Source organism: Podarcis liolepis, assembly GCF_965112155.1.
Source record: "Podarcis liolepis genome assembly, chromosome: 2".
Classification (NCBI taxonomy): domain Eukaryota; kingdom Metazoa; phylum Chordata; class Lepidosauria; order Squamata; family Lacertidae; genus Podarcis; species Podarcis liolepis.
In genome coordinates this window covers 121,334,082-121,351,260 of record NC_139555.1, presented here as the reverse complement: position 1 = coordinate 121,351,260, position 17,179 = coordinate 121,334,082, and the positions used below count along the sequence as shown (strand labels likewise).

The window sequence follows — 17,179 nt, the reverse complement described above, 5'->3', positions numbered from 1 at the left end:
GGGTTTTAAATTTAGTAAAAAAATAAAATTGAAATGGACAGATTTGAGGCGGGATACAGAAAAACCTTTTGCCTTTACACTTGGGTAGGGGAAAGTGGGGAAAGTCTTTAAAACTAAATTAGAAAATGTGTAGGGAGCCCATGAAATATGGATGCAGCCCCCTCACTAAGTCTGTAGGTTAGCCACTCGTGGCCTAGAAGCAGAAAACCTGCACATAGTGAGAGAGTATGGGAATTCCCTCTTCTACCTTCTTTTATATTTTATTTGTGAGGAATTTTCCTTTTTCCCATGGGGAACATTCAGAAGTGTCATCTTCCCCAACTCCGTGCCTTGAAATGGTACATTCCACTCTTCTGCCTTCAGGAATCTGGCTCAGGTGCCAATCAAATGATCAAGTGTTTTGACTGGCTTTCTTCCTGACTCTATTAGCTTTGCTGATATTAACATTAATTATCATTAATTAACTATCAGAACCACCTGTACCACCGGGGCCTGGTAGGGACCCCAAGATCTCCTGCAATGCTTTTGCAAAGTTTTTTGCAGATAAAGTCGCTCAGATTCAGAAGAAGGTAAACTCCACCGTGGGAGTAGGGCCGGGGCGGGAGAGTGCTAGAGTTCTGTCTAGTCCTGTTACATGGGATCAGTTCCAATCTGTTACCTCCGAGAATGCAGACAGGCTGCTTGGACGAGTGAAACCGACCACCTGTCTCCTTGATCCTTGCCCATCCTGGCTGATAAAAGCGAGCCGGGAAGGGCTGGGCAATGGACTCTGCGGGTGGTGAATGCTTCCCTCTGTGAGGGAGCCTTCCCAGACCCGCTGAAAGAGGCAGTCATTAAACCGCTTCTTAAAAAAAACATCTTTAGACCCAGCCAGTTTGGCCAACTATCGCCCAGTCTCAAATCTTCCATTCTTGGGCAAGGTGATTGAGCGGGTGGTTGCTGAACAACTCCAAGCACGCCTGGAGGATGCGGACCATTTGGATCCCTTCCAATCGGGATTCAGGCCTCACCATGGGACTGAAACTGCCTTGGTCGCACTGGTTGATGATCTCCGGCGGGCTAGGGACAAGGTGAGAGCTGTTTCCTAGTTCTGCTGGATCTCTCAGAGGCTTTTGATACCACCAACCATAACATCCTCCTGGACGGTCTAGAGGGGCTGGGAGCTGGGCGCACTGTTATAAGGTGGTTCCGCTCCTTTCTCCTGGGCCGTGTCCAGAAAGTGGTGGGGGGGGATGAGTGTTCAGACCCCTGGGCTCTCACTTGTGGGGTGCCTCAGGATTCCGTCCTCTCCCCCATGCTTTTTAATATCTATATGAAGCCGCTGGGAGAGATCATCAGGGGGTTTGGACTGGGTGTTCATCAGTATGCAGATGACACCCAGCTCTACCTCTCTTTTAAATCAGAACCAGTGAAGGCGGTGAAGGTCCTGTGTGAGTGCCTGGAGGCGGTTGGAGGATGGATGGCAGCTAACAGATTGAGGTTGAATCCTGACAAGACAGAAGTACTGTTTTGGGGGGACATGGAGCGGGTGGGTGTGGGGGATTCCCTGGTCCTGAATAGGGTAACTGTGCCCCTGAAGGACCAGGTGCGCAGCCTGGGAGTCATTTTGGACTCACAGCTGTCCATGGAGGCGCAGGTTAACTCTGTGTCCAGGGCAGCTGTCTACCAGCTCCACCTGGTACTCAGGCTAAGACCCTACCTGCCCACGGATTGTCTCGCCAGAGTGGTGCATGCTCTAGTTATCTCCCGCTTGGACTACTGCAACGCGCTCTACGTGGGGCTACCTTTGAAGGTGACCCAGAAACTGCAATTAATCCAGAATGCGGCAGCTAGACTGGTGACTGAGAGTGGCCGCCGGGACCACATAACACCGGTTCTGAGAGATCTGCATTGGCTGCCAGTATGTTTCCGAGCACAATTAAAGTGTTGGTGCTGACCTTTAAAGCCCTAAACGGCCTCGGTCCTGTATACCTGAAGGAGCGTCTCCACCCCCATCGTTCAGCCTGGACACTGAGATCCAGCACCGAGGGCCTTCTGGGGGTTCCCTCACTGCGAGAAGCCAAGTTACAGGGAACCAGGCAGAGGGCCTTCTCGGTGGTGGCACCCGCCCTGTGGAACGCCCTCCCACCAGATGTCAAAGAGATAAACAACTACCTGACATTCAGAAGACATCTTAAGGCAGCCCTGTTCAGGGAAGTTTTTAATACGTAATGCTGTACTGTTTTTAACACTTGATTGGGAGCCGCCCAGAGTGGCTGGGGAAACTCATCCAGATGGGCGGGGTATAAATAATAAATTATTATTATTATTATCATTATTATTATTATTTTTAATTAAAAATGAAATAATTCTAGCACCCTCCCTGTTTGCGGACTGACACATACGTATTAGCTGTGCTTAGAGAGAGCTGAGCAAATTCATCTGTGGGGCCTGGTGATAATTCACCCCAGAGACACTGAGCATATTTGTTGAGGTTGAGGATTTCACTCCCAAAGCCACATTGAAGTGTTTTCAAGGGTGACAACGTGCAAAGGAGGCTGGGAATCATTCTCTTTGGGATGGAGGTTTGGCTGAGGACAGGTAGGTGGGGTGGGGAGGTCTTGTTTGGGGTTTCTATGGGGAAAGGGCTTGACCTTCCTTTCTTCCTGCTCCCCCCAGCAGAGCCACATCCCCTCCTAGACCTGGGTTTCCAGTCCAGGCACTGCAAAGTGGGTGGGATCCTGGAACAGCCCCTTCAGACAACAGCTACCCAGGAAGGCAGTTTTTAAACAGGGGTTACATTCTGCAAATCTTGCCTAAAGCCAAAATTGTGTATATTGGATTCAAGGGAGATTGGGTTTGCCAAAGTCCTTCTTCCCCAGACGCCCGCCTCCTCTTTTTGGTTTTTAGAATATTTTTGACAAGTGCGTAAAGCTCTATGTGCACAAGTTAAATGTGTGTAAGTTGCTGGCTTACTGGGCCTCCTGGTCTGCCCTTTCCACTCCAGGGGAGGCTGCCGTGGAGAAGGGAGATGGGCCCTTTCCAACCTCAAGGGACCCTTTCAGGGTTCCACCATAAACAGTTCCACCATAGACACTGACTGGGGAAGATGCCAAAGCAGGTTGAAGAATCCCATTTATTCACAGTTCTTTTTAATTTCTGGAGATGTGAGATTCTGACAAGGTTGCCCCTTGGGTCCCTGCTCCTCTGCTCTTAAAAAATGCAGGATTCCTCCAGGCTCCTGTTGTGGATGTCTCTCTGTTAACCCCAATGCGGCCCTTTTTGCAGAGGCTCCGGTGGTGAAGGTGACCAGGAAGGCAGACTATGACGGCCTGGAGACCCTCGTTTGCCAAGTCCACGGCTTCTACCCCAAGGAGATTGAGGCCAACTGGGTGAAGGACGGGGAGGTCTGGCAGGAGGGCACCCTCCGAGGATTGGTCGCCCCCAACTCGGACGGGACCTACTATCTCTTGCTCAGTGTCCTGATCGACCCCGAGGAGAGGGAGCGCTTCCGGTGCCGCGTGGAGCACGACAGCCTGGAGAAGCCTCTGGACGTGGCCTGGGAGAAGGAGCCTGGTGAGAGACAGAAAGACAGGCAGGCAGGAGGGGAAGGGGTGGGCTCTGGGAGGGGGATTTCCACCCAGCTCCTCCCTTCAGCAGCAGCACAGCTCAGATGGGGAACCCCAGTTGGATCCTGTCTATGTCTCTGGAGCAGCAGTTCTCAACCTGTGGGTCCCCATATGTTGTTGGACTACAACTCCCATTATCCCTGAGCTCTGGCCTTGCTAGCAAGGAGTGATGGGAGTTGTAGTTCAACAACATCTGGGGACCCACAGGTTGAGAAAGGCTGCTCTGGAGGGAAGCAACTCAATCAGAATCTGTAGATTTTGACAGATGCAGCCTTTCCTGGCAAGTGTCTCAATTTGAATGTTGTAGGTAAAAACTGACTGTCACCTTTTTGCCTTTAAACCCAAGCAGTTCTGATGTCACAGCATGTGGGCAGATATGTTATTTCTTCAAAATCATACGACCTCCTCCACATGGCTGACTTATTCACACTACCTGCGACTGAAAAAGGGGCAGCGAATTTAAAAGAGGGAGCCCCAGACAGAGAGTACTTCAACTCGTTCCGAGCTAGAAAAACTAATACTCATCTCCACTTAGCCCAAACGCCCATGAGGGCGTGTCCAGGAAAAACCAGACATATGGCAACCCTACACAAAATGCTTCTTCCTAAGGGTTTGTGCCTTCCCTGAAGGCCTGTAATGCTGGGCTCTGGGGGGTCTCAGGGGGGAGGGAATCCTCTCAGGGTCAGGACAGAGAAGGCTGAAGCGCCTGAGCAGGAGGAGACCTGCTTTTAAGTCTGGAGTCTGTGATGAAACAGGTGTGCCTGTCAACTGTCTTCCTTAAATAAAATGGTTATTTTGAAGACCTATAATGCTGGACTCTGGTGGAAAAATACTCCCTTGTATCAGGATCATTAGAGAGAAGACCTTGGCCTGTCAGGAGAGAGAGAGGGCCTGCTTTGCCTCCCGGGCTCATAGCTCAGCACCTCCACTCAAATCTCCTGCTTGAGGCCTTGGGGAGCTGCTGCCGCCAGTCTGAATGAAAATGTCTCTTGTCCCCTTTCAGTCAACCTGGGGCTCATTGTGGGAGCCATTTTGGGTGTTGTGGCTGCCATCCTGCTGGTCTCTGGGATCATATTCTTCTTCATCCGCAGTAAGTAAATCCTGGATGCGTTTGCTGCCTCTCCTGTGTCCTTATGTCTCGGCCTCCGACTGGGAATGTGCTGGTGGAGCTTCCTGGAAACTGTCGCTGGCATCCTACAGAGACCCCTCCCCATAAAACACCCTTTGAACATGAACCCAAAGTCCTGCTGGTCATTGCTTTGCGCTCACTCTGTGCTCAGGAAGTTCACTTCCCACCTGATGTTTTAATCCATACTAAGCCTTCAGTCCTGTGCACACTTAGCAGGGAGCCTTCCTTACAAATCTTTATTCTTTGGGAGAAACTTGCGAAACAGGGCATCGATAGAAGACTCTTATGGCTTATAAGCCAGCTCCACGAAGGTACCCTTGCCAGAGTGAGACTTACTCCTGCGGGCGACCTCACAAATTCGATTCCAATAAACAAGGGAGTGCGCCAAGGATGTATATTAGCTCCCTGCCTATTCAACCTATTCATCAGCGACATGCGAGCACCCCTAGTCAACTCATCTCCAAGTACACACGCGCCTAGACTAGCGGATTACCGCTGTCCTCTCCTTTTATACGCGGACGACGCGGTAATTCTATCTTATACACGTGTTGGTCTAACTAGAGCTCTGAAGATCTTTGCCACGTACTGGCAACTCAACCAATTAACCATCAACCATGCTAAATCTAAGATTCTGATTTTCGCCAGAAGTCGGAGATTATACGAATGGAAGCTTGGTGGAGCAAAAATAGAGCAAGTCCTAAAATTTCAATACCTAGGAGTTATTTTTCAATACAATTTGGGGTGGAAAGCACAAATTCAACACCTACTTAACAAGGCCAAAACTCTGTCATATGCGCTCCTCCGATTTTTCTTTTCGGATGGAGCTTTGCATGTTCCCTCGGCCCTAAAGGTGTTCAAGGCAAAAGTGGTTCCCGTGCTTGCTTATGCTGCCCCACTCTGGGCCGTGATGACAGATCTTACTCCTCTTGAGACTTTGCAAAACCAATTCCTACGTCGGCTCCTAATGCTCCCCCTGTGCGTAAGCAACGCAGCCATCCGATTAGAATTGAAGATCGCATCCTTAGAAACTTGCCTGTGGAAGCAAGTCTTCAATTATTGGTTATCATTGTGGCACAGATTACCAGACGATTACCTTGTCCAATGCTTATGGCGAGATGAATTCTCCAGCCTTTGGACTAGTAGAATTCATGCCAAACTCCTGAGCTACGGAATCTCTCCCTTAGATTCCCTAAAACTAGATCAAATCACTGCTCAAAGACTGATCCGCCAAAGACTGGACGACATCGATTTACAGCGAAATTATATGCTGGGGGGAGGTGTTTGTTCGCCCCAGAACATCGGTATTACTTTAACTTATTGCGTTCCATCATACCTCTCCTCCCTTTCGTCTGTTGCCCATAGGCTGGCCTTCACCAAGGCGAGGTTTAACGTTTTTCCCTCTAATGTCCTGAGACATAGATTCTCAAAAGGCCAAGCCTCCGCCATGTGCGAATGTGATAAGGAGACGCCAGAGTCGCTTCAGCACATTATGTTCACTTGCCCCTTGTTCAATGTGCCACGGGCAAATTTGTTGGGATTAATCATACAGAAGCTAGAGGGTACCCCACCAAAATTCCACCTTGCCCAAATCTTGCAGGATAAGGATATCCATACGACACTGAAAGTGGCTAGGTTCCTGGTCGCTGTCCTTACCCAAAAGCGCTGCCAAGGAGCCCTACAAGTTAATTAAGGCGCAGCATGCCATTCCTTCCTTCCATTCCATACTACAGTATTTTATTGTTATAGTGGTGTTTTAGCGGCTGTTTTTTCCCACGTGCAAAAACTGTTATTTATGTCTTGTTTTTATCTGTATGGGCCTATGGCCGCAATAAAATTTCAATTTCAATTTCAATCTTTATGTGCCAGGCAAAAACATTTATTTCTAACCAGGCCTTTGGCCTTTTAAATGTGTTTGTGGGAGCAGAGTTACTGGTTTGTTTTTGCTTTATTGTGTATTTTGTGCTCTCATTTCATATTTTAATGTTGTAAACTGCCCTGCCATCTTCATTAAATGAATGAATAAATAAATATTGATCTGGGAGGACGCTGTATTGAACTGAATAGGACTTTCTTCTGAGCAGACCTGCCTAGAATTGTACTGTTCATTATCTCTCCCCCCCCCCTCCTCTGGGCAAGTTTGAGGATTAGGGGTCTGCTGGGAGTGAAATAATAATCTGAAAAGGAATAAGTGAAGGGACTGGATAATGTTTCCTTCCACCCTCTTGGAATTTGTCCAATGCCTGGTTCCCATGTTGATTTTTTTAAATTTAATTTTCTCATTCTTTTCTTCTTTGAAACTTGAGTTCCTTGAAAAGCTCCCCTTCTGGGCTCACCTTCCTTGGAGGTGTTCAGAAGAGACAAGAGAAGTATCTGCTGGGAAGGTTTCAGCATCTGAGAGTCAAATGGTTGAAATAGGTTTGGGTGGCCTCTGGAGGTCCCTTCCAGCTCTGACCTCCTGCTTTTGTCTTCACAGGGCAATGGAACGAGAATGCAGCCTACGAAGAAACCCGAAGTGAGTGACTCCTCCCCTCTCTCTGACGTATTTCCCCCCCCCCCCCACTATGGAGCAGGAACAGGTTACAAACAGACTAAACTAAACCTGGTGGTGGCCTGGTCCTTAAGCCCAAGACCCAGATGGAAAGCTTCAGCCCGTCTGCTCAGCCTGTCTGTGGAGAGCAAGGGGTCCCTCAGGGCCAGGAAAAGGCTGCAGAGAGACTGTCGGCTGAGGGAGGGGCTCCAAGAAGGAGCAGGAGGAAGAGCCGAGGGTGCGGGGAGAGAGGGATCTCTGGGGGTTTAATCTACTAGAACCTGAAGCTAAAGAATTGGTTGGGTGGCTCAAGTCTGTGGGTGTCAGGAACCCACCATTGCTCTCCCCCCGCTTCTGCCTTCCTGCCCAGATCGCACCCACCCCCGCTCTAGTCCCCCGCTGCCTCCATGCCAGGCTGTGCCCATCTCTCTTTGCTCTCAAGTGTCTGCTTCTCCCTCAAGTGCTGTCCTTGAGTCCCCTTGCCTCTGGGCTGCCTGTCCCTGAACTCTTCTTAGGCCCCTCCCCATATTGAGCCTGATTTGGGATGGGGTTGGAAGGAGGGAGGAGAAGGGCTGGGGGGATGGGATCTCCCTCCCTGGGATCCTGATTCCTGTGTTTCCTCCCTTTTGCAGCAAGTGACCAGGGGCTCGACAGCTCTGCCAGGGGTAAGTGGGGGAGCAGGTGAGGGCAAAGGGGGTCTCTTGCAGAAGACTCCATGGGGAACATCACCCAATGGGGAAAAGCTTCACCTGTTACCCACCTTGGGGTTTCCAAGTGTGACATAATCTGCAGTGTTCATTGAGCTGTAAATCGCTCTTGTGACTCATTCTGTCTCTTCATCTGAGCTCCACAGAGGATCCCCTCTACCTGACGAATGGGTTCTACGCAGGATCTGAATGAGAGATCTTGGAAGGGGTTCTGGAAGGGATTTTTCCTTCTGGTAGGACTGCTTTGTGTCCTTCCGGTATTCCCCCAAAGTGTGCAGCTTGGCTCACTTGCTGGAGCTGCCCTCTGCAGGCATTTGACCTACAGGCCCATTTTGGTGATGCTCCTAGCATTTGACGTGATGAGGGATGGTGGTTTTCCTTGAGAGGCTGGACTAGACAGCCTTTGGGTTCCCACTAGCTCTGTAATGCTGATGCCACCACACCATGATGCTGGCTTTTGAAACCCTCCTGTTCTTTATTTCTGCAGTTTCATACCAGCCTGGTGTGTGAGATGAGACCAGAAGGAGCCTGCCCAAGTTTGGCTGTGAATTGCAGAGGATCAGAGTTCCCCCTGTCCTTTAATGCTGTTTCTGATGTTCCTTAATCCTGGCTCTCACCCATCTATTCTGACTCCATCTGTAACTTGAATTTGAGGGTAATCATGCTTTTCTGATAGATTATGGCCAATTTTGCTTTGCAGAAATGTGCTTGTATTAATGAGAAATCTCCAGATATATGCAACTAAAAGCTTTTAAAATTAATGAGGAGACTAATGTCTCACAACAAATGAAACTGATCTGTACAAAACACAACTTGAAATAAGAGACATTACACACATTTTTGTAAAGTAATAAATCTTTAATAGAAATACATTTTAAAAATTATAATATAAAAAGGGGATGAGGAGATTGACAACCACTTGCAGTGATTTTGATGGTATCTCTTGGTTATTTGTTGCTGTGGTTCCCTCCACAAGCCCTTCCCCAATCTTATGTCACTCCCTTTCCATCCAAATTGAAGGAAAGGCAACATCTTTAAGTGTATTATGCGTGAAATAGGCTGAATTGTTACTTCCTACCTGCCTCTTGGGCCGCCCAGCCTTTGGCTAAACGGATGGTATGTCATGGAATGTATAAAAGCAGCCTAACTGCTCTGGCTGAGTGTTTTCCACCCACCTTCTGTGTGAGGTGGTGAAGAAACTGGCAGGGAGGGATGGTTGGCAGGGAGGAGGGATACTTAGATGCTCAGGAGTTGAAGCTGAAAGAGAAGGAACTGAGCGGCTGAAGACTAGAGAGGCTGTCAGAATTGGATCCTATTCTAATCTGGAAGCTTGCAAGTCTCCCTCAGAAGATGAAGGACAGACGTTGGCCATTGATCCCGTAGAAGCCAAGGAGGACATCATCTCCAGTTACAACATCTGGATATGGAGGAGTTTTGCCCGTGTTGACCAAGAGCCGTGCTCCAGTTCCCCTGCAGATGGGAGGGACGTCCTCCACCAGCCCTCCTGGGTCACCTCCTGCATCCCCAGAACCTCACTCTCCTGTCTGACTAGATCCAGAGTGGTCCAGAGGTGACGTCTGCTGGAGTTGAGGCCTCTCTTCAAACATCCTCAGGCAGAGCAGAGAATGAGGAGCTCCAGGGGGCATTCAGACCCTCCCCGTGGCAATGGCAGCTGCTGACGCAGTTTCCTCCAGACCCTCTTTCTGTCCTGATACCTTCAAGGCTCCAGTTCTCCAGCCTGGTTCATGGAGCTCCACGTCCAGGACAACCAGCTGCTGTTCTCTGGGGCTCCACCCTGGGCCTCCCATGATGCCCTGGGGCAGTGAGTTGAGAAACAGGCTGGAGGGGGAGGAAGAAGCAGCTGAAGGGGGAAGTGGACAAAATGGGGAACTGAGAAAGAGGTAGAGAGGCTGAGGGGATGGGGTGTAGCGACTCTCCTACAGGAGAGGGACTGTTCCTGCTGACAGCCAAGGAGGAAGCCAGGAAGGAGACCTCCAGAGGCCACAGGACTCTTTTTTACCTAACCCAATGGATTTGCTACACCTTGCTTTGAAGACACTGGATGTAATTATTATTTTTAACTTCTATAATATATGTTTGACTTAACTAAATAAGGGTGCACTCCCTTTGTCTTTAGTGGTTCTTGCCTTCTTATTACAGGTGTTCCAGAGATTTTGAAGTTCCTGAGAATATTCACAGACACAGACAGGTATTCCCCCCCCCCCCTGCCCTGATTAGAAATCTTCCCTCACCCCTTCTTCCCTGGTGGGGAGTGGGATGCCATTTTGGGGATGCCTCAGGTGTCAAAATGTATTGGGCTGGCCTTGGTGTGTGAGTTATGCTACGTACAATGGGACTTCATGGAAAACACAACTTAAGGCGACATTGGAGCACTGCAAATCATTTGCACATGTACACGCACAGATAATATTACGTCTAGGCAACACATGGAGAACTGAACTGATGGTTGCAAAGCATCCCTTATTATTATTTATGTATTATAATTGTATTGTATAATCTTACAAGGGTGTAGACTGTGTTGTATGTTAAAGTTTGGGCAGCTCCACCAGGTCCTACAGCGCTAAATGGGAGAATGGGAAGGGGTGCATGCCCACCTTGAAAACAAGCCTCCGTGGGGTGGGGACCCATTTTAAAAAAGAATTATTTACCTGAAGGAGCGTCTCCACCCCCATCGTTCTGCCCAGACACTGAGGTCCAGCTCTGAGGGCCTTCTGGCGGTTCCCTCATTGCGAGAAGTGAGGTTACAGGGAACCAGGCAGAGGGCCTTTTTGGCAGTGGCGCCCGCCCTGTGGAACGCCCTTCCATTGGATGTCAAGGAAGTAAACAACAATCTGACTTTTAGTAGGCATCTGAAGGCAGCCCTGTTTGGGGAAGTTTTTAATGTTTGATGCTGTATTGTGTTATTAATATTCGGTTGGCAGCCGCCCAGAGTGGTTGGGGAAACCCAGCCAGATGGGCAGGGTATTATTATTATTATTATTATTATTATTATTATTATTATTATTAATAATAATAATAATAAATAATGCTTGTTCTCCACCTTTTTGCCAATAAACTGGCAGTGGCATCTAATAATAAACTCTTTTGCTTTTGGGGGGGGGCTCCATTGTTACCATGCCCAAGAGGAAAAACTCAGGTGTTTTGGGGAAAGTTTTTTTAAGTATCTTTTTTATTTCATTAAATTCCCAATATTCCTTAATTATTTTACAGGACCACATGTGAATAAAAGATGCCTCAATTTTATTACACTTACATCCCTGAATGGTTCTCCTCCACTCGTTTTATTCTCCACAACAACCCTCTGAGGTAGGTTAGGCTGAGAGACAATGACTGGCCCAACGTCACCCAGTGAGCTTCCTGGGCGAGGGGGGATTTGAACCCTGGTCTCCCAGCTCCTAGTCTAGCACACTGACTGTTACATGACACACACCTGCTCCCAAATCCTTCTGTTTTCATGTCTCTTAAGGTGCCCCCTTCCTCCTCCTTTTTCCCACTCCCCTGGAAAAAGTTCTTCCACACCAAAATCAGATTGTGCCAACTGCAATTCAGTGTGGATCTTGGTGCTGCCCCATACCTTCCGCTGCTCACAGACACGTGGGGTGCCAGTGGCCCAGGAAAGAGTGTTACCTGTGGGAGCTCCTAAATGGTGGCATCTCTGCGCACAGAGGTGGGTCTGACACCTTCACTTTACAGCTTCTATTGTTTGCTAAAAACACTCTTTGCCCTGCCCTTTGGCACCTCAGAAATGCCCTTTTGAGATCCACACGACCACTGTGACTGGGATTTTTAAAAACGGATTTTACTGTTGAATTTTAGGGCCTGCTGGTGAAATGCAGGTAACGCTTGACTTTTCCTTGCATGTTGCATTTATGTGGCTCATTTACAATTCAAAAAATATATGAATGAATGGTTTTCAATCTCAATAAATTCAGCGTTGGAATATCTCTTCCTCCTCCCCTTTGATTGAAATGTGTGAGTTGAGAAGGCATCAGGCGGCACATACATTTTGTGAAATCATAACAGCATTTCATTTCTTGTGGAAAGTGCTCAGGCTCGGACTATGGCCAGCCCCCAGTGGATTCCCTGCAAGAAATGGTGAAATGGTGATTTATATTTCCCCGGTGAGTCAGGGAGACCATGGCATTGTAGCAGAAGGACCATCGCCAGATGGGGTCCAGCACTTGGATGAGAGGGGGAATCTCAACATCCATTTCATAATGCCGCTACCCATAGGCGCCGACTCCATGGGGCCTGAGGGGGCTCGAGCCCCCTCAAAAATTCGTTTGGGGGGGCTCAGCCCCCCCAATAATCTCGGGCGGCGGGGGGCGCATCCGCGGCTTTTATAGGGCGCCCGGCGCGCACCAGCTCGATAACGGGCACCGGCGCGGCGGGGGGCGCCGGGCCGGGGGAGGGGGGCGGCCGGCCTGTCTCCTTGGCAACCCCATTGAGCAGCGCCGGCTCCCCCGGGAGGGCCATCCCCCCGCGCCGCCGATCGCCAACACCGCCGACGCTGTGGCTGCCCGAGCCCGAGCCAAAGCCCGAGCCAAAGCCCGAGCCCGTCAGTCAGTCAGGAAGGAAGGAGAAATGGGGAGGGAGACGAGGGAGGAAAATTGCGCGCAGGGTGAAGAAAGGAGAAGGGCGAACGAGACGAGCTTCCAACCCAAAAAAGGGCTGGAAGACTGGGAGGATGAAGGATCGGGAAAGAAAGCGACGCCTTCCCCGCCCGCGACGTCGCCCGCTTGTCATTGGCAGCGCAGCGGGCGCCCAGAGGGGCTGGGCACCGGCGCAGGGCCGCTCCACAGCTGCGGAGGACAGCTGCGCGGCTAGCAAGGTGCGCCGCGTAGAGCGCGGTCCTTGTGTGGCCCGGTGGCCAGGCAAGCTCGGGCGGGGACCCCCATGCGAATCTAAGACGGGAGAAGAGGGCAGAGCAAAGGGGGTCCCTTCCCCAACCTCCGGCTCTGAGACTTCCCTGCGCCCCAGAAAAGCGAAAGGATTTTCTCTTCTTCTTTTTTTATAAATATTTTATTAAGTTTTCAAATACAAAGTTAGAAACATACACTGAAGAAAAAAGTAAAAGAACAAGAAAAAGAAAAAAAGAAAAAGAAGAAAAGAAAACCAACCATTCAACACATTTTTTATATAACTAACTGGACTTCCTCGCATCTCCCTTACCCTGCATTCTTTATAATAAAGATATCAGCAAATTATTACCTTGTTTCGTACCTTATTTTGTACTTTTCAAATACTATACCTCTAAATTTAACATACTTTTCATCAGTTACTTATATCTTAAATTAAACATAGTATTACCTTAGATTTTGACCTTTTCTTACTTAAAATATAATTTCCTGTTTCCCAAATCTAATTGCTGAAGCTATAGTTTCCGAATTGTGTAAATTTTTAACATTCATACAACTTATATTGTTTTTGTAAATAGTCCTTAAATTTTTTCCAGTCCTCTTCCGTTGTTTCTTCTCCCAAATCTCGGATTCTGCCCGTCATTTCAGCAAGTTCCATGTAGTCCATCAATTGCGTCTGCCACTCTTCCAGTGTGGGCAAATCTTGTGTCTTCCAATATTTTGCGATAAGTATTCTTGCTGCTGTAGTTGCATACATAAAGAAAGTTCTGTCCTTCTTTAACACTTTCTGGCCGACAATGCCCAAGAGGAAGGCCTCTGGTTTCTTGGGAAAGGTATACTTAAATACCTTTTTTAACTCATTATAGATCATTTCCCAGAAGGCCTTCACTTTTGAACAAGTCCACCAGAGGTGAAAGAATGTCCCTTCAGCCTCCTTACATTTCCAACATTTATTATCAGACAGGTGATATATTTTTGCAAGCTTGACTGGGGTCATGTACCACCTATAAATCATTTTCATAATATTTTCCTTCAAGGCATTACATGCCGTGAATTTCATTCCGGTGGTCCATAACCTTTCCCAGTCCTCAAATATGATGTTATACCCAATATCCTGAGCCCATTTTATCATGGCTGATTTGACTGTCTCATCCTGAGTGATTTTCTCTTCAACCTGCCCTCCATCCTCTTGCAGAAAACTCTTTGCCTGCCCTGCCCGTATCTCGTTTTTGCTTTTTAATTCCACACACGCACCCTTCGGACTTCGTGGCAATCGGGCGCGCGGGCGCGTTTCCTAAGAGAGTGAGGACCCCCGCCTCCTCCCCACCTGCTCCCTCGCCCGCCAGCCAGCCGCGCGCCCTAGCCGGAGAGCCCCGGCCGTCCCCGTCGCGCAATCGGCTGGATCTCCCTTCAGCAGGCCGTGCTCACAACTCGGCCCAGGGACCCCCCAGCAGCGGATCTCCGGCCCAGCTGAAGAATCCGGCAACAAGCCCCCTCCTCCCCAATCGCTCTGCCGAAATACGCTCCAGAACCCCCCAGATAGGCCGCCGGCCGCCAAGTCTAGTGGCGCCCTGAGCGAGGGTCTCTCCCCAACACCGCCACCTCGAACTGCGTTCTCCCGGCTACCCAAGCGAACCAGCGGCAGGACCCTGGTATGGGCCCCCCCAATATTTTTTATAAGTCGGCGCCCCTGCCGCTACCTGTGCAGAGAGTGGCAAAACCAGGTGCCCCTGGGGAGAGTCTGGTCTCATTGGGAGGTGGTTGAAGCTTCCTGGGGCTGTTGGAGTGTGAAGGCCTTCTGGGGAGAGTGCTATTTTTCTGGAAAAAGGGGTGCTGGAACTCGCCATGAAGGCTGCCCTTATTCTCTTAGGATGGCAAAGTTGCCCACCTGAGAGGTGAAGGAACTGCGTTCTGGCTGGAAAAAGCCCTGGCCCGAGCCATGTTCTGTTTGCCCTGCTGCTTCCCCCAGAAAATCCACTCTTTACTGCTAAATCAGAGCAAACGTCAATCTGCAGAAGACCTGATTGATGTTTGCTCCGATTCAGCAGAAAGAGGTGGGAGAAGTGGAAGAGTGGATGAGACCTATTAAGTAGTGGGTTGACAAAGCAGACGACACAGAGATTCCTCCAAGTAGATCTTTATAAGTAAGCTGGAACTGAACTGAACTGAACTGAACAGCAAACAGCTCAGCCGGCCTGCTTTTATAGGCAGCCGGCTGTCACATTGTAACAACAACCCAGGGTTTCCCGCCTAAATTAACTGACGTGGACCTGAGTGAAAACTATATACACAATACCCTGGTGGCCAGGGTGAGCACTTCAATACATAACAAGCCCCAGTCACTCATTGTGAGGGGACAAAATCATCACCCGACAAACAGCCAAATCTGTATATTAATTCCTCTCAAACAGGCTGTGTTATGGTGGGAGCTGCTGTGGCTTTCCCTCCCTCCCTCCCTCCCTTCCTTGGCCAGCCTCCCCCTGAACAAACCTCTCCCCTGAAGGGAGGAAAGTGTTCAGGGCAAGGCTGGTCCCCACCCTCCTGCCTGCCTGCCAAGAACGGAAGCCATTTTGTGAAGGCCAGGCTGCAGAAGAGGAAACAAAATGGTGGTGTTTCGCTGGTGCGTCTCTTTCCTGGCTCAGTGACAACAACATCATGTCATGTAGCCTGAAGATTATTAAAAGTCTCTGGCTGGATTTATGCAAACTGACTAGTGGCCACCTCTAGCAGTCCAAAAAGTAGCTTGGGGCCTGCCTTAAACAGTTGAAGCCCCACAACACTGAGAAATGCCCCCTTTCCCCCTCAAGTGACAAACCAAAAGCCACAACAGCCCTTCAGGATTGCCGCCTGGCGGGGAGATCGGTACCCAGAAACGTCTTTCAGAAGGACAGTGTTTGGTCTTTCCTGACTTTGGCACATGGTGATCAAGCACAGAAACCACCTCAGGCATTTTGCCCTCCCTCCAAGGAAGAAGTGGCTGGCTTGGCCTGAGCACACATCCTCTTGGGGCTCTGGGGAGGGTCTGCTCACAAGGCCTTGTGGTTGTGCGCAAGTATGTTGCGTGCATGTGGGGAGTTGCCTGTGTCATTTTGCCACGGCTCTTACTCTCTTGCACACATTTTCAACTATTGCAAATCTGTGACATATGTGGGAACCGTGACCTTTTTTTTGCAGCCCGTGACTTGCTTCAACTGGTCCCTTGAAGGATTTCTTAGAAATCACCTGATTTCCATTTCAGCTGGGGAAGAAAGCAGCCGGCAGGGGGCAGCGGAGGATCACAAAAAGTGGAAAATGAGAAAAGACAAATGGGACTGTGGAGAAATGGGGGAGGGTGCCTTGTGGCAGAGAGAGAGTGTGAGGGCAGGAATCTACCCTGGAAACACACACACCCCAGTGTTAATGGACGATGAGTACTTCCTCAGCAAAATCTGCCTCCGTTTTTTTTTCAATTCCTGTGAGAAATGTCAGTCAAGCAGCCTGAGATGCAGTCACTTGAGATTCCTTTGCTAGCTTGGCATGCAAACGAAATTTAGATTATTGTATCTTGCCAAAAACTGTTTACTGCACCCTCAGCTATTCATCTTATAAGTAAAAAGGAAAACAAAACATATAAAAGGGAGTCCGAACCATTCTGGCCTTGTTGTGGGAACTGCCCTGGGACTTTCCCGCCTGACTCAGAGGTTGCTGAGGGAGGCAGAAGGGGGCAAAGTCTCCTGGGAAACAATCCAGCTTGGATCAGAGAAACACACCAAGGACGTTTTTATGCCATCATCTCGTTGCTGTTTCCACACAATATCAAGAACAGGGAAAAAATAATGTCTAAAGTCCTGTAAACTTTTTTAAAAGTCTGTGAAGAACAAACATTTTCCTCCTGGCCTTTAGTTGTTGTTGTTGTCGCCCACTGCACTTCCATGAAGAGGGAAAAGGAGAGGGAGAAAAATCTCCACAGAGGAGACCAGGGGAGCAGAAGGCGCCTCAAGCCACTGAGGACTTTCTAAAACAAGACTAGCCCTTTGAATTGAGCTCAGAACCAGACAAACAGGCAGAGGGTCTTTTGGCCCTGGTGAGATTTGGCCCTAAATGAGCTGTGGCAGTAAAAATCCTCTCAGGTTTATCTTGTAGCAGCTGAAGCATCCCTACTGTATTGGGGAAAACAACATATATTACAATAATCCTGTCAGGAGGTGAGAGGAACATGGATCCTTGTGGGCAGACTATCCCTGTCCAGGAATAACTAGATGGAGCAGGTGAAACGTAAAGCTTAAGACGTCCCTGAGGTGACTGAGCATATTAAGTCCAGGAGAGCCCCCCTCAAAACAGCCAGCCTC

The 17,179-nt window shown here is 49.2% G+C and overlaps 1 protein-coding gene across 8 annotated transcripts in view; it reads left to right on the top strand.

Annotated features, from left to right (window-relative positions):
• Positions 1-10,107, top strand: part of LOC310701763 (major histocompatibility complex class I-related gene protein-like) — a 44,386-nt gene extending 34,279 nt beyond the window's left edge. For 3 of the 8 annotated variants that reach the window (XM_083493111.1, XM_083493108.1, XM_083493109.1), the window contains 5 exons: positions 3,268-3,555; positions 4,612-4,698; positions 7,211-7,249; positions 7,897-7,929; positions 8,459-10,107. In XM_083493111.1, coding sequence (XP_083349237.1) covers positions 3,268-3,555; positions 4,612-4,698; positions 7,211-7,249; positions 7,897-7,929; positions 8,459-8,481 — 470 coding nt within the window. In that variant the 3' untranslated portion in view covers positions 8,482-10,107. Of the gene's footprint in view, positions 1-3,267; positions 3,594-3,652; positions 3,794-4,611; positions 4,734-7,210; positions 7,250-7,896; positions 7,930-8,458 lie in introns of those variants that run through there. The other 5 variants (XR_014523099.1, XM_083493106.1, XM_083493105.1 and 2 more) reach the window with 5 other exon arrangements.
• Positions 10,108-17,179: the final 7,072 nt, after the last annotated feature.